This window comes from Canis lupus, chromosome 15, assembly GCF_003254725.2.
Source record: "Canis lupus dingo isolate Sandy chromosome 15, ASM325472v2, whole genome shotgun sequence".
NCBI classification, from domain to species: domain Eukaryota; kingdom Metazoa; phylum Chordata; class Mammalia; order Carnivora; family Canidae; genus Canis; species Canis lupus.
In genome coordinates this window covers 14,939,013-14,957,320 of record NC_064257.1, presented here as the reverse complement: position 1 = coordinate 14,957,320, position 18,308 = coordinate 14,939,013, and the positions used below count along the sequence as shown (strand labels likewise).

General features: G+C 38.4%; 1 protein-coding gene across 4 annotated transcripts in view; it reads right to left on the bottom strand.

The window, feature by feature from the left end:
* The window catches only part of TESK2 (testis associated actin remodelling kinase 2), a 143,495-nt gene that overhangs the window by 68,446 nt on the left and 56,741 nt on the right, over nt 1–18,308 (bottom strand). For all 4 annotated transcript variants that reach the window (XM_049094476.1, XM_025420300.3, XM_049094475.1 and 1 more), the window contains one exon: nt 250–371. In XM_049094476.1, the coding sequence (XP_048950433.1) occupies nt 250–371 (122 nt within the window). The remainder of the gene's footprint in view (nt 1–249; nt 372–18,308) is intronic.

Here is an 18,308-nt window from a genome sequence, read left to right as displayed (position 1 = left end):
GGAGCTCTGGAGCTGCTACTAAGAGTAAGGCAATTTGAAAAACAGAAGGAAGTTGCTTCATTAAATGCAACTAATTACCAAAAAATTAAGTCTTAATATATAGAAAAAGACCTACAGCACAGCTACACCCCAACAAGACAGAGCACGAAATTGTTAATCCCTCCTCTCAGCTGTTAATTGTATTCTGACAAGTCTCCAACAATGTTGGGGCTTTCTCACTGACCTCCAGTAGGAAGGAAAACCAATTACCTGAGGATGTTGGGATGGGACAGTCTGTTCATGAGCTGAACTTCTTTCAGCATGTTTGCCCGGTTACTGCTCAAAGTGTTCATCTTAAGAGCCATCACCTGGCCAGAAGCTCGGTGGCGCACCTAGAAAATAAAATAGAGCAAGAACATTGTTTCAAGGACAGCAGTTAAATATGAGTTCAAAGTCTCCGCATATAAACATGCCAAGATGTTTTAGTGCCAGTTTAGATAAAATAGACATCATTTGGGATATTTTTCTGTAAACTGATCACATTAGGGTCTCATATCCATTAATGAAGATGGATTTACTCCATTTAAGACCAAAACTATTTCACATTAAGCTGGCCAGAGAAACACTGTTAATAACACCTCAAGAAATGACATCTTTCCTTTTAATTCCCTAGGGAAAAATAGGGGAAATTTATTAGGTTGGTTCCTTATGGCCAATATTGTGGAGTCTTAGGACACTGATATGAAAAAGTCCCCTTTGTGGAATTTTAAGTGTGCACAGAAAAGATACATGCATAAGCCTTATATAACACTTAAGGAACTGTTGAACTATATTTATAGGACACTAAAGCCACATCCTCAAAATCTCCCTCAATACATACATATATGTACACATACATGAAAAAAAAGCATTGCATGTTAAATATAGAAAGAAGTCAAGTGAACCTTTTAGAGCTAATATTATAGTAAGCCAAACCAAATTACCTTATAATTGTTTAAACATACTCAAGTCAGACACAAAAAAACATGGGCCACACCATTCAAACTATTACCCATACAAGCCTGCCTTCAGCCCAGGGAGTGATCCTGGGGTCCCGGGATCCAGTCCCACATCAGGCTCCCTGCATGGAGCCTGCTTCTACCTCTGCCTGTGTCTTTGCCTCTCTCTGTGTCTCTCATGAATAAATAAATAAAATCTTTAAAAAAAAAACAACCTATTACCCATATATACAAAGTCTACTTCTAAAACATTCACCCTCTATAGAAGTCTATATACTTTTACATGTAAAACTATTGCTTTATAATTTCCATGCACACTCCACAGGTTTAAAAAAATGTAATACTTGTAAGAAAACTAGCTATGTTTTCAACCCCAAATGTTTCAGTAGTAGCAAAATGATACTACCAGAAAAATATTTTATATTACCCAAAAGAAGTTCAATTATTTTTTTTTAAGAGTTTGTTTATTTGTTCATAAGAGACACATACACAGAGAGAGGCAGAGACACAGCAGAGGGAGAAGCAGGCTCCATGCAGGGAGCCCAATGCGGGACTCAATCCTGGGACTCCAGGATCATGCCCTGGGCCAAAGGCAGGCACTAAACCACTGAGCCACCCAGGGATCTTCAAGAAGTTCAATTATTTACTGAAATGTGTTTTTCCTACTAAGAAATTATGAATGAGGCAGTAGAAGATTACTAAATACCAAGGACCTCATTAGTTTCTGGTTAAAAAATCATTTTAGAGGTGCCTGTGTGGCTCAGTCAGTTAAGTGTCCAACTTGATTTTTGACTCAGGTCATGATCTCAAGGTCATTTGATCGAGCCCCGCTTGGAATCCTCTCTCTCTCTGCCCCTCCCCACCCACCTCTCCCTCTTAAAAAAAAAAATCAGATCCTGCACAATAGGGACTTACTATCCAAAAATGTCGACAACCTATGGACTTTGAGTATTCTTTCATTATGTTATAATTTAACAAGTAGAAGTTTCAAGAGAAAATATGACAACCTACTTAACTCTTCAATCTCCAGAGACTCCTTCAAATGACAATAGCCCCAGAAGTTTAACATAGGTATTGATACAGGACAGACATCACATTTTATCTTAGAATTCAAAGAAACAATGTTTCAGAGTGGTCAGAAAGAAGGGAAAAGAAGAAGCAAAACACTCAAGAGCCACAGGAACCCTAGTCAGAAAAACTGAGGAAGAACACTGGCTATCTCTCCCCTCTTCTAGATCACTTAGTGAGATTTGGAATCCATCTCCTTCCTAGTACATCAATGATTCTGTTGTCATGTACCTCGTGACTGAAGAAAGAGAAGTGGCTTTCCTTTTCAGATCCTGCACGGATAAGTTAAAAGAGACATTTATACACAAAGAACATACTGACAGTATTTTTCCAACTCTATTTACAGAAGACATCTGTGTTTTAATAAGGGCTCTCCATTCTGAAAGTTACTCTTCTCTTTTTTTTTTTTTTTTGTTTTTTTTTTTTTACTCTTCTCTTTTTTCATCATCTGAAAACTATCAGTCAGATTTTAACAAAACATCTGCTTTTAAGAAAGTTTGATATTAAAAAAAAAAAGAAAGTTTGATATTAAAAAAAAAAAAGAGGGATCCCTGGGTGGCGCAGCGGTTTAGCGCCTGCCTTTGGCCCAGGGCACGATCCTGGAGACCTGGGATCGAATCCCATGTCGGGCTCCCGGTGCATGGAGCCTGCTTCTCCCTCTGCCTGTGTCTCTGCCTCTCCCTCTCTCTCTGTGTGACTATCATAAATAAATAAAAATTAAAAAAAATAAAAAATAATAAATAATAAAAATAAAAATAAAAGAAAGTTTGATATTAAAACAGTGTGAATTTCAGGGATGAATGATGTGTATTTCAGACCAATCGGGGAAAAAAAAAAACCCACTTCCTTAAACAAGTAGACAAGATGATGAACATATCCGTAACTCGTATTTATCTTTCATCTATATAAAACACTTTCTTCTAGCCCCTTAAATTCTACTTATCTTTCAAGACCACACTCAAATATCCTCTCCTCTCTAAAGCCTTCCTTGACTGTCTCTGGGAACTATTTGTGGTTTCCTTCTTTATACTACCTCAGACAAACATTCATAACACCAGTATACCACTCATTACATGGTTCTGTATATAAATATCTTCCCACCAGGCTATAAAGCATCTTGAGACCAGAATCTATACTGTAATCCATCTTTGTCTTGCAGTGCCTGGAAGGCCTGGTACATCATAAGGACACAGTGAAAACAATGGTAACAACAGTTAAACAAAATTTCTAATACACTTTCTAAGGGTCGGTGAATCATTAATTTATCCAGGTGATTTATTTGAGCAGTGGTGGGCCAGGAGTGATTTTCATTTTCTTTTTTTTTTTGGGGGGGGGGGCGTAGGGGCTTGGGGGAGGCGGATTGAAACAAAAGTAGTATAAAATTCGGGCATAATTTTCTGAAGTATAGCATCTAGAAAGGAACAAACAATAAGCTATATGGCTAGTCAGAGAATGAAGAATCAAATATAGCACAAGAGATATTTACATAAATGTTGACAGAATTAGCACTTAGGCAAAAACTTCATGGGACTTCAGGAAACCTCAAAAGATTAATAGATAATAATAGGTTTTTTTTTTTTAGAGTATAGACTACACATGATAAAGGGGAAAAAAAGTACCATCAAATATAGAGGTCCACAATAGATGGGGAACCTGCCTAAATGCAGGATGATCTTCATTTCAAGTTATCAAAACTACAAATATACTTAGATTTTCAGAGTAAAAATAAGTTTGTCCTCTGCACATAGATTTACTATTAATAAGAAGATTCTCAAGAGTAGTATCTTTAAATATCTTTGAAAATAAAGGTTAATGGGGCACCTGGGTGACTCAGTCAGTTAGGCCTCTAGATCTAAATCTAACTCTAGATTTGGGCTCAGGTCATGATTCCATGGGTTGTGGGATTGAGCCCCACATCAGGCTCCATGCTCAGTGTGCACTCTGCATGTCCCCCACGCCGCCCCTCCCCCAATAAGTAAAGAAATAACATCTTAAAGAAAAAGAAAAGAAAGGTTAAGATGGTGGTTGCTAGGGGAGAAAAAAATGGTGGGATGGGTGAAACAGGTAAAGGGATTAAGAGGTACAAACTTCCAGTTATAAAATAAATAAAGGGATGAAAACTACAGCATAGGGAATATAATCAATAATACCGTAATAACAGTATGTATAGTGACAGACAGTAACTATACTTATTGTGGCGAACATTTCATAATGTATATAATTGTCAAATCACTATATTGTACACCTAAAACTAACATGTCAACTATATTTTAATCAAAAATTTAAAAATAGGGATCCCTGGATGGCTCAGCGGTTTAGCGCCTGCCTTTGGCCCAGGGCGTAATCCTGGAGACCCGGGATCAAGTCCCACGTCGGGCTCCCTGCATGGAGCCTGCTTCTCCCTCTGCCTGTGTCTCTGCCTCTTTCTCTCTCTCTCTCTGTCTCTCATGAATAAATAAAATCTTTAAAAAAAAAAAGGGGGGGGGGAAAGGGGGGACTCTTTGCCTCTGCCCCCCTCTTTAAAAATTTTTTTAAATAAAAATGTTAACGTAAAGATCAAGACTTCAAAAAATTAAAAATAGAATTGTCACATGATCCAGAAATTCTACTTCTGGATACATACCCAAAGGAATTGAAAGCAGGGTCTCAAAACAATGTATACCCATGTTTATAGCAGCATTATTCAAAATCGCCAAAAGATATAAGCAACCCAAGTATCTACTAACAGATGAATGGATAAAAAAAATGTAGTATACACATAAAATGGAATAGTATTATTCAGCCTTAAAAAGGAAGGAAATTGGGCAGCCCGGGTGGCCCAGTGGTTTAGTGCTGCCTTTGGCCCAGGGTATGATCCTGGAGACCTCGGATCAAGTCTCACGTCGGGCTCCCTGCATGGAGCCTGCTTCTCCCTCTGCCTGTGTCTCTGCATCTCTCTCTGTGCCTCTCATGAATAAATAAAATAAAATCTTAAAAAAAAAAAAAAAAAAAGGAAGGAAATTAGGATGCCTGGGTGGCTCAGCGGTTGAGTGTCTCCCTTCGGCTCAGGGCGTGATCCCGGTCCCAGGATCGAGTCCCATATTGGGCTCCCTACGAAGAGCCTGTTTTTCTCCCTCTGTGTGTGTGTGTGTGTGTGTGTATGTGTGTGTCTCACATGAATAAATAAATAAAATCTTTAAAAAAAAAAAAAGGAAGGAAATTCTGACACATGTTGTAACATAGATGAACCTTGATACTATGCCAAGTGAAATAAGCCAGTCACAAAAAGAGAAATATTGTAAGCTTCTACTTACATGAGAGGTATTTCCACTTACAGGAGGTAGTTAAATTTATACAAACATAATGTAGAATGGCTGTTGCCAGAGGCTATGATGAGGGGAGTGATTTGGAATTGTTTACTGGGTACAGAATTTCAGCTGTGCAAGATGAAAAGACTTCTGGAGATTGGTAGCACAACAATGTGAACTGAATTGTACACTTAAATATTGTTAAGATGGTAAATCTTATATGTATTTTACCATAATTATAAATAAATGGAGGGAGGGAAGAGAAAAGAAAGAAAAAGAGGGAGAAAAAAGAGAACAGAAGAGAACATTGGTATTTCTCCTTGACTTTTAAACTCATCTGATGCTACCACAGGATCTCCAAACCAGCTTCCTAAAGAACAGCAGAGTGGAGAAGTGCTCGAGCTCTGGAGAAGAGCAAACTGAACCCAAGACTTTAACACTTAAATGAATTCAGAACGACTTCTCTTTGAAGTCTTCTGTTGTATAATGAAGAGAATAATAGTTTCATAAAACTGTTATGGAGGATAAAATCGTGTTATGTTAATGAGATAATGTATACAAAGTAAATACAGCATTTGGCACATAATAAACATTAAATAGCTATTGTTTTTAATAAAAATAAGAGGGCAGCGGGGGTAGCTCAGCGATTTAGTGCTGCCTTCAGTCCAGGGCTTGATCCTGGAGACCCAGGATCAAGTCCTACGTGGGGCTCCCTGCATGGAGCCTGCTTCTCCTTCTGCCATCTCTGTGCCTCTCATGAATAAATAAATGAAATCTTTAAAAATAAATAAAAATAAAAATAAGAAACTACATGCCCATAAGAATTTAGCTTATCACGGTGCCTGGGTGACTCAGTCAGTTAAACGGCTGTCTTCAGCTCAGGGCATGATCCCAGAGTCCTAGGATCAAGGCCCACATTAGGTTCCCTGTTCAGCGGAGAGCCTTTTTCTCCCTCTCCCTCTGCCCTTCCCCTCAGCATGTGCACTCGTGCACACAAAGCATTCACTCTTACTCTCAAATCTTTTTTAAAAAAATTTAGCTTATCAGGTGGATTTGACATAACACAGAAAATGCACATAATTTTAAGTGAAACAGTAATAAAATTCCTATCTGTATCATGCCCCCAAGATTACTTATTTATTACAAAGGGTAAAATATATCTTTACAAGGGAAAGATCTGCTGACTAGCACCTTAAACCAACGGGTGGGTTGCATTTAGCATTACCAAAAGTGAAACACCTGGCATTATCAACTTCTGATGTAATATACTTGTTGAAATGTTTAATTCAAATCTAATCATAAGGGGTGCCTGGGTGGCTCAGCAGTTTGGTGCCTGCCATTGGCCCAGAGCATGATCCTGGAGTCCCAGGATCGAGTCCTGCGTCGGGCTCCCTGCATGGAACTTGCTTCTCCCTCTGCCTATGTCTCTGCCTATGTCTCTGCCTCTCTCATGAATAAATAAATAAAATCTTTTAAAAAAAATCTAATCATAAAACAATTAGAGGGGTGCCTGGGTGGCTCAGTGAGTTAAGTGTCTGCCTTTCACTCAGGTCATGATCTCAGGGTCCTGGAATCAAGCCCCACATCAGGCTCCCTGCTCAGCAAGCAGTTGGCTTCTCCCTCTGCCCCTGTCCCTACCCTCTGCTCATGTGCTCACCAGGTCACACTCGCACTCTCTCTCTCTCTCTCTCTCTCTCTCTAAAAAAAAAAAAAAAAAAATATTCAGAAAGAAAAAAAATACAGATAGATAAAGCAATGTAGCAAAATACTAAGTGGTAAATCCAGGTGAAGAGACTACAGGGGTTTATTGTACTATTCTTTCAATTTTCTGTAGATTTCTAAACCAGAAATTGGAAGAAATAAGTAAAAACCATATTTTATTTTCTCTCATAAATTTAGCATTAAGAAATAAAGAACCACTTTTTAATTGTAGAAAAAAATCCTACAGATGATATATACCAGAGCCTGTGTTAAAACAAAAAGTAGAATAAATGTATCAAATGTTGGGATGCCTACAGTGACTAATGCAGTTATGTGTCTGACTTTTGATCTCAGTTTAGGTCTTGATTTTAGGGTCATGAGTTCAACCCACATTGGGCTCCATGCTGGGTGTGGAATCTCCTTGAAAAATAAAAAAAGTTCATCAAATGTTAACAGTGATTGTCATTGGTGGTAGAACTAACATCAATGATTTCTTTTTCTTCATTTTCAATTCTTCTACAGTACTCTTGACTAACTTTTCTAATAGAAAATATAGCTTTTTGGGATCCCTGGATGGCTCAGTGGTTTAGCGCCTGCCTTCAGCCCAGGGTGCGATCCAGGAGTCCCAGGATCAAGGTCCACGTTGGACTCCCTGCATGGAGCCTGCTTCTCCCTCTGCCTGTGTCGCTGTTTCTCTCTCTCTCTTTCATGAATAAATAAATAAAATCTTAAAAAATATATATATATATAGCTTTTCAACTTCAATTTCTATTCATTTTTAACTAAGCATATATTTTCTTTGTAGCACATTAAAACAATATGAATAAAAAATAAGTCCCTTTGACTATCAGATCCCTTAAGCCCAATCTTCTGTGCCCATTCCAAGAAGTAGTTATTGTCCTAAGCTTGATGAGTACCCTTCCAGGCCTTTAAAAAATGCATTGACAACATCTCCCCCAATACATACACACACGGAAACTGATAGATCATGACATCTAACCTCAGAGAAAACTAAAGTTCTACAGAACAGAGGCTTCTTTTATTCACATGCTCAAAAGTCTAAGTATCCCGCAGCTTGTAAGGATGTTTCAAGAGTATACCAAAACAAACAAAAAAGCAAAAATACAATCAAATAACAATACTAAGTCACTAGAAAAATCTGTGTAAGAGTTTCTCTACCAGCATGGTAGTATTCTAATGATTATCCTCCATGATCCCACAATTCTTTTGGATTAAGTATGAATAAAAGGAAGATAAAAGTAAGAGGCCAACCAAAAGAAAGAAAACTATATAAAGGATGACCAGAAAAATTGAGAGTTGCCACTTAGAATGAGTGATCACAGACACCAAGAAAACAAATAGTGGCATTAGGTAGGGAACCATCAAGAATAGAGTTTCTTCCCTTGATCAAAGACTCAGAACGGGGGATCCCTGGGTGGCTCAGCGGTTCATCGTCTGCCTGTGGCCCAGGGCGTGATCCTGGAGTCCCTGGATCGAGTCCCACATTGGGCTCCCGCCATGGAGCCTGCTTGTCCTTCTGCCTGTGTCTCTGCCTCTCTCTCTCTCTCTCTCTCTCTCTCTCTCTCTCATGAATAAATAAAAAAAAAAAGACTCAGAACAGACCCTAAAACTAAAATTAGAGTTGAAGATAACTTCAAAATCTACAAACAAGAGCTACAAACCACACACTAAAGACCAGTCAAGTATGTGCATGCAGCCTGGAAGTGACCAATAAACTCTGATTAATCTTTTCAGGTACATTCAAATAGAAACAAACATTGTATCTTCTATAATACAAGGCACTGTGCTGGATGTTGAGAAGCCTGCAGATCAACACTAGGCATCAGCTTATCAGATCTTCCAGCTACCCATGGCCCCAAATCACAAAGTTATCTCATTCTCCAACTTAAAATTCTTCAACGGCTCACCACTATTTGGGTAATGAAGTCCAAACTCCTTAACAAAATTAAATCCATCTACTGCTCCCTGACTATCCCCACCCGACTCTTCTCCTTATTTTACTTATTACATATTATGTATTTACCATTCTTTCCAAATGCATCATACTCTGTCATACTTCTTTGCCTTGATGCAATCTTCACCCCCAAAGTTCCATCCCAATCTCCCTACTAAATTTCTTTGAATATTTAAGATAAAGAAACACCACTTTACCTGTGGGAAATTCATTTTATTTCAAGAAAAGCTAGATGGCTCCACTTTGTGTTTTCTTAGCACTCTATCCTTATTTATCTGTATTACAGTATTTGCATATTATATGCGGTTAGTCTTCTACATGCCTAAGGGCAGTTCAGATTCAAGATGGCAACACAGGGACCACCTGGGAGGCTCAGTGGTTGAGTGGCTGGCTTAGGCTCAGGTTGTGATCCCAGGTCCTGGGATTGGGTCCCACATTAGGCTCTCTGCTTCTCCCTCTGCCTATCCCTCTGCATCTCTCATAAATAAATAAAATTTAAAAAAAAGATAACAACACAGGAAGATACTGAACTCACCTCGTCCCATGGACACAGAGAATCTACAACTACATATGGAACAATTTCCCATATGCCTCAAGGAAAATCTGCTTTATTCATTTCTTTATCCCCAGAAGAGTAATTCAGCTCCACACCCCACATACACACCTCCTGCCATGCAGGATTTATTCTCATATGGACAATCTAGATTTTTCTCAAATATCTTATAAAGGTAAGCAGGAAGAGAAACATGGCAATAATTACACAAGTATGAACAGACATTAGTATAGACTATATAATCACTATAAACTCATGAATAGAAAAAATAAATTACAGGTTATGTATGTCCTATGACCATTAGCTGTTACTATAGCCTATTTTTATTCCATTTCGTAAGTATATTAACATGCAAATGAGAGTGACAGTTAATATAGAGGTACCTCTAATTCAACCCTAATTTATTTATTTATTCATTTAATTTTTTGAGAGAGAGAGGAGTAAGGGCAGAGGGAGAGGGAGAGGGAGAGACAATCTCAAACAGGCTCTATGCTCAGGGTGGAGACTGACATAGGGCAGGATCTCACAACCCTGAGATCATGATCTGAGCAGAAATAAGTGTCAGAAGTTTAACCAACTGAGCCACCCAGGTGCACTTCAACTCTAATTTATATTTTTAAAATTAAATTAAATAATAAATTAATTTAATTAAATTATTTGCAGATGTTGGTACACTAACAATCTTTTTTTATTTTTTATTTATTTTTATTTATTATTATTTTTTAACAATCTTTTTTTTAAAGATTGATTGATTTGACAGAGAGAGAGAGACCACAAGCAAGGGGAGAGGCAGAGGGAGAGGAAGAAGCAGGCTCCCCATTGAGCCTGATACAGGGCCCAATCCCAGAATCCTGGGTTCATGACCTAACCCAAAGGCAGAGGCTTAACTGACTAAGCCACCCAGGTGCCCCACTAACAACTTTTAATAACAAATCGCATGCAATATATTCACTTTTAGCAGTCTGATATAAAACTAAACTGAGGGATCCCTGGGTGGCGCAGCGGTTTAGCGCCTGCCCTTGGCCCAGGGCGTGATCCTAGAGACCCAGGATCGAATCCCACCCACATCGGGCTCCCAGTGCATGGAGCCTGCTTCTCCCTCTGCCTGTGTCTCTGCCTCTCTCTCTCTCTCTCTCTCTCTCCCTCTCTCTCTCTCTCTCTCTCTGTGACTATCATAAATAAATAAAAATTAAAGCAGGCTCCATGCACCGGGAGCCCGACGTGGGACTTGATCTCGGGTCTCCAGGATCGCGCCCTGGGCCAAAGGCAGGTGCTAAACTGCTGTGCCACCCAGGGATCCCTATTTATTCATGAAAGACAGACAGAGAGAGGCAGAGACACAGGCAGAGGGAGTAGTAGGCCCCCTGCCGGATGCCCAACCGGATGCCCAACGTGGGACTCGATCAGGTCTCCAAGATCATGGCCTGAGGCAAAGGCAGGCACCAAACCGCTGAGCCACCCAGGGATCCCCTGGCACAGTGCCTTTAGTTTGACATTCAGTAATTGCTTTAAAAATGTTAGCTGAATTTAAATAATTAACTTGAATCAGGGAGCCTAATTTCTAGAGCAAGAGAAAAGTATAAACCTCTGATCAGCTCAGAGAAATAGTAAGGAAAGAATTAAATAATAATGACAACAACATAACAACTGTCTGTCACAAAGCAATTAATCCTTAACTATTAACTGAATGGCTTAGGACTTCCAGTCAAGAAGTCACAGTGAGTATACAGTAAGCAGGTATAGCAACATAGATATTAGACAAATTGAGCTTATTTTTTTAAATATTTATTTACTTGAGAGAGAGAGAGAGAGAGAGCAGGGGCAGGGCAGGGATGGGCAGTGGGAGAGAGAGAATCTCCAATCGATTCCCTGCTGAGCTCAGAGCGACTGCGGGCTTGATTCCACAACCTTGAGATCATGACCTGAGCCAAAATCAAGAGTCAGACACTTAACTGAGCCACCCAGCCACCCTGACAAGTAAGGTTTAAAGCAGTAATTTTCAATAGACGCTATTCCAAGTCACTTTGAAGTTTTTAGGTTAAGTTTTTTGGGTAATAAAAATAATTGGGGGCAGGGAGTTTTGCTGGCCAGAGATGTTAGACATCCTGCAAGGTACAGGACAGTATTGCACAAGGAAGCATTGTTCTATGTGCTGTATGAAATTCAAATATCTTGCCAGACATTCATGTGAGTGAATAATGTATTTATTATCACCTGAGCTTCGATTCTAACTCTATTTTACATAAAAACAAAGTCCCTTTGCATGGTTTTAACATATGCTAAATTCTCTAGAAATACAACTACCTTATAAATTAAGGAAAAATCATATTTTTGTTATTTTCAGATCATTAAGAATTGGTCAACAGGGATCCCTGGGTGGCGCAGCGGTTTAGCACCTGCCTTTGGCCCAGGGCGCGATCCTGGAGACCCGGGATCGAATCCCACGTTGGGCTCCCGGTGCATGGAGCCTGCTTCTCCCTCTGCCTGTGTCTCTGCCTCTCTCTCTCTCTCTCTCTGTGTGTGTGTGACTATCATAAAAAAATAATAATAATAATTGGTCAACATTAGGGACTCCTGGGTGCCTCAGTGGTTGAGCATGTGCCTTCGGCTTAGGATGTGATCCCGGGGTCTGCGGATCGAGTCCTGCATCAGGCTCTCTGCAGGAAGGCTGCTTCTCCCTCTGCCTGTGTCTCTGCCTCTCTTTTGGGGTCTCTCATGAATAAATAAAATCTTTAAAAAAAAAAAAAGAATTGATCAACATTTAAAAAAAATGGTGTCTGGGTTTCAATTCAGGTCATGATCTCAGGGTTGTGAGATTGAGTCCCATACTTCAAGCTCCACACTGGGTATGGAGTCTGCTTAAGATTCTCTCTCTGTCTGCTGCTCCCCACCTAAAAACAGTAACAACAAAAGAATTGGTCAACATTTCAGAAAATCAGACCACCAATGGCAATGCTGCTCCTGGTATTTAAATCCCAATACAACATATCTGTATCAGAAGCCATTGTAATCAATGATTTTTTTAACCTTTATTTTAAAATATCAACTAAAGGAACGTCTAGGTGGTTCAGTCGTTAAATGTCTGTCTCTTGATTTTCGTTCAGGTCATGATCTCAGGGTTTTGAGATCAGCCCCACATCAGGTTCTGCACTGGGCATGGAACCTGCTTAAGATTCTACTGCTTTCCCTCTGCTCTGCCCCACCTTTGTCTCTCTCTCTCTCTAAAAAAACAAAACAAAAAGCAAAAAAAACTATATATATATAAATATATATGTATTTATAAAAGTATAAATATAAAGAATATTTTAGCATTGTGCACAAATAAAGTAATCAATGTGCCTACTCTGCATGGGGATCCCTGGGTGGCTCAGCAGTTTAGTGCCTGCCTTCAGCCCAGGGCCTGATCCTGGAGTCCCGGGATTAAGTCCCATATCAGGCTCCCTGCATGGAGCCTGCTTCTCCCTCTGCCTGTATCTCTGCCTCTCTCTCTCTCTGTCTCTCTGTCTCTCATGAATAAATGGATGAAATCTTAAAAAAAAAAAAAAATGTTCCACTGAGGGGGGCACTTGATGGAATGAGCACTGGGTGTTATGCTATATGTTGGCAAATTGAACTCCAAAAAAAAAAAAAAGAGAGAGAGAGAGATTTAAAAAAAAAGTGCCTACTCTGCCAACTTTTTTCCCCAATGAAATATTCAGGATTACATGAACATTTTATACAGAAACACTGATAAAGTTGGTAAAGATATATCATACTCCTTCTTTTCTCTCCTTTATCAATCTGTAATTTGCCTTGGCAAGCTATCTCTATTTCATTTGAGGTCACTTCCCTCTTCCCCTTAGCATATACAAATAAGTCTAGTCTGGTTTGTTGGTTGTGGGTTTGGTTTTCTTTTTTGGTCTGTTATACTTTTATTCTAATAACCACTGGCATCTCTGCTCTTTAATTTTTCTTCTTGCATGAAGTGGCTTCTAATTGCTTCTCTTAAGTCTAAAACTAGTCATTTATAAGAGAGCAAAAGTATCTATTTCATTAAGTTTTCTACAGTAGCAGGCTCAAAATTTTATATATTGAAATCTATATTTTCACTAATTTAATATTCTTTCACTTTTTGTGTATCATAGTTAGGGTATCATGTTGATGCTTTATAATTACGAATACTAGTAACCTAATCACCCATCAATTTCATTTCAGGGTTCATTAAAAAATTGTTATAATAGCAATAATATAGCAATTATTCATAGCACTTGCTACATACTAGGTTCTGCTATGCTCTTTCTCTCTATATATATGTGTGTGTGTTTGTGTGTGTGTGTGTATATATATATACATATATACATATATACATATATATACACATATATACATATATACGTATATATATATACACATATATATATACATATATATATATACATATATATATATAAACTCATTTAATCCTCAAAATAATCCTGGGAGGTAGGTATTGTTAATGTCCCCCATTTACAGCTATGGAAAATGGGCACAGAGAGATTAAAGGACTTTCTCAAGATCATACATCTAGTAAATGACAGAGCCAGAATTTGAACCCAAAAATGCAAATAGTGGGCCTGAAAGGCATGAGAACTAATCTAAAGAATAAAGAATTCCATGCACACTATCTAACATTCTGCCAAGAAATAATCATCATCATCTTGTATGTATCTAACAACACAGATGTGTAACGTATAAAACAAAAGCCAACAAAATACAAGGCAAATTTGACAAATCCACAGTCTTCGTGGGATATTTTAACATACTTCTCAGAAACTGAAAGTTCTAAAAGAAATGAGTATGGATATGGTATTTTAGTAACAAAATCGACATGCTTGATCTAATCTTATCCCAATAGAGATAGGCTTTATTTATTTATTTTTTTCCAAGTCCACATGAAAACATTTACCAAGGGACGCCTGGGTGGCTCAGTGGTTGAGCATCTGCCTTCCGCTCAGGACATGATTCCAGGATCTGGGATCAAGTCACACATCGGGCTCCTTGCAGGGAGCCTGCTTCTGCCTCTGCCTGAGTCTCTGCCTCTCTCTCTCTCTCTTTGTGTGTGTGTCTCTCATGAATAAATAAATAAAATCTTAAAAAAAAAAAGAAAGCATTTACCAAAATGCATGGATACTACATCATAAAGGAATTTTCAAAAACTTTCAAAGAATGTAGTTCTAGGACACCTAGGTGGCTCAGTTGGTTGAGCATTTAGCTCTTGGTTTTGGCTCAGGTCTGATCTCAGGATCATGGGATTGAGCCCCAAGTCAGGGTCTGTACTTGGGGCAGAGTCCGCTTGGGTTTCTCTCTCCCTCTCCCTCTGCCCCTCCCATTCATGCTCAATAAAGTAGTTAAGTCATTAAGTAATTTTTGAACCTAAAAAAAAAAAAAAGAATGTGGTTCCAAAACCATATTCTCAGACCACTAAGAAATAAAATTAGAAGTCAACAATAAAAAGATAATTAAAAACAAGCAAAGACAATATTATTTATTCAACATCTATCGATTTTCCCCCTTTTCTTGACTAACAGGACCAAAGAGGCAGCACTGTACTTGGTTAATTAAAACATTCAATCTGGCAGTCTTCCTTGCAGCTATAATAGCCAGGTAACATATTACTAAGTAAGGAGATGTAAGTGGGAATTTCTAGGAAGGGATTCTGGAAATGCTTTCCTGATGAAATTGTCATCCTCCTTTTTACAGCCTGAGGCAAAGATGAGGAGCTTGCATCAGAAGCAATTACCTTGTAACCCACAGGCCAGAAGTCCCACCCTAAAAAAGACAGAAGAAGCTAGAAGCCTGATTTGTTGACGACTTTCTCAAGAAGCTGTAAAACATAAGCATTTCTCAAGATTTCTTAAGAAAAATTAATCCCGGAAAAAAAAAAAAAAAAAGAAAGAAAAATTAATCCCGGGATGCCTGGGTGGCTCTGCCTTCGGCTCAGGCTGTGATCCCAGAGTTCTGGGATCCCCATGGGGAGCCTGCTTCTCCCTCTGTGTATGTCTTTGCCTCTCTCTGTGTATCTCTCATGAATAAACACATAAAATCTTTAAAAAACGAAAAAAAAAGGAAAATTAATCCCTTATTTGAATAAGCCATTACGTTCAGGTTTCTGTAATATACCCAAAGATAATCCTAACTGATTTTGCAAAAGATACAAAATAAGTTACAGTTCAACCAAAAATGTAAGAATAAAGGAAGTATAATAATAATAAAAATAAAAGCAAAAGTTAATAATAGAAATCAAAGAAACAACTCAGAGTTTCAACAAATCAAAAGCTGATTTGGAAATAGAAAAAACTAACAAAGAAAAATATCTTCAGTGATTCTGGATCAAGAAAAAAATCTTTCATTTTCCTGCCCCTGCATATCCCTCTAGACTCATTATTAGAGTCTTGCCATTCTTTTACATGTACCCACCAGACTTGAACTAAACCAAATTTCTCACCATTCCTAGAATATTCCTCTGTGCTCCCACACATGCTTTTCCTACTGCTTGAAATGCCCTTTCCCTCACTTGTGCATCAGGCAAGCTCTATTTTCTCCTTCAGGAAAACTCAAGGGTGATCTCCTCTAGGAAGCCTTCTCTGATCCCTTCAAACAATGTTTATACTGGTGCCCAGTATTACATCCCTTAGTACACTATGCATACGTTCACACAATTAGCAAATATGTATTAAGCAATTTCAGGCTCTTGCTAAAGCTCATTTTAGCAATTACTGTGTTTTAAATATATTTCCTGTCTTCCACCTTAAGCAAAGAGCTCTTGTAGGGCACAATTTTATTCCTCTGTCCCTAGCACCCAATGAGCATTAACTAAATATCTGCTGAGTAAATAAAATGAATAAGATAGCAAATAATTACAATAATTATCACATGCTGGAATAGAACTATCAGCAGAGTACTATGAGATCACAAAAGGAAAGCAACCAACCCTCTCACTCTTCTTACTGCAAAATGATACACTCTAGAATCAAATGTTTCTAATATCTCTCATATGCCTTCGCATATATCATATGTTTACAGAAACAGAAGCACTGAGTAAATGCAAGTTATACATACAACTTGTGTACTTCTAATTTTTGTTTTCCCAGATGAATTATCTGGGAATTAAGGTGAAGGATCTTAGCAAGTATTTCTGCACAGCAATACAAACATTTGCTACCTGATAAATTATCACTTGATGTCTCCTAGTGCTGAGCTCAGCCCAATGAGACATCTCTACAAAATTCTTTACTAATTAGCCCAATTTTCCACACCAGCTCTAGAGAAAATATTAAATGTACTGAATACGGCCAAAGGCTACAATCATACACTACTGTGTACCTTAAGTGTACATATGATAGAAATATAGTGCCTTTAAAATCCATCATCTCACACACACACACACACACACCAAACACTGAACCTTCCCAGAAAAGCTCCCTTTCTGAAACCCCCTGTACCTCAAAGAGGTTGCAGAACCAGATAAATGCAACAAGGAAAACAATAGGAAATTTAGCAAGAAGAAGTTTTGACAGACATTAAGGATATGCAACAAAGACCATTATCAAGGTGCAAAGCCCTAAGCAGCATTGAACGATCATCCTTTCTCCCATACTTTTCAATGCTAAACTTCTTTAAAAAGTGTGGTGGAAGGTGGAGAGAGACATTTGTTTCCCTCTTTATACTCTCTTTTGTAAATCTCTGTAATATGGTGTCAGTCCCTTAGACATTATGTTTGGTAGATCTGGCACATTCCTTGTACTTTAGGAACCTATCTCTGACTACTACTTGTCTCTTTTCCTTCTTCACAAACTCCATAAATAAAGGTACTTAAAGTTCAAGCCTCGCTGCTTTAGTGTCTCTATCCGTACTCTTTTCCTTGACTATTTCTGATAGCATATTGAAAACATTTTGATAGTTTAAAAAAATGTGCTCAATTCCTATATAACACTGCTTTCATGCCAGAGTAATATTGTACAATGAAGGGTTTTCTCTATATTTATTCTTCCTTAATCTCATTTTTTTTAGAATCCCAGCATGGGGCTTAAACTCACGACCCTGAGATCAAGACTTGAGCTGAAATCAAGAGTCAGATACTAAACCGACTGAGCCACCCAGGCACCCTGATCTTACTCTTGATATCGAAGGTTACCTTAATTCTCTGACTCCGTGGAGCAATTTAATTCTGAAATGGCTGGTCTGACATGAGGGGACAAATATAGACAGCCAGACACACACACACACACACACACACACACACACACACACACCTTGCTCACTGATGTTTTGGAGTTGTGGGTAGTTAAGATCACTCCCAGAATTCATTACTTTGTTCCTCCAAACAGCCCTGGTATAAACTGACATCTTATAACACTAAAAATTGGGACCTCACGAATGCCTAATGGGCTTTCTTCTAACCTTCACTCTCAGGTAGAACACGCACTACACCTCACTTCATCCTCACTATTTTGCTCTTGTCATCTTGCAAAAGCTGCCTTATACACCTCAAAAAACTATACAGTTTAATTCTCTGACACAGTGGCTATTAAAACATACAGTCATTACCTCTTGCAGTGTGATGAAAACACTTTTTATAGTGAAGTCTCACTCAGAGAGGCAGATGGAAAAGTACAAACATAACCATGAAATAAAATATAGAGAACTTGAAAAAAAATCCTGGAGTATTTGTAGATCCAGGCTGCAACAACGATCATATTTTTTTTTAAGATTTATTTATTTATTTTATG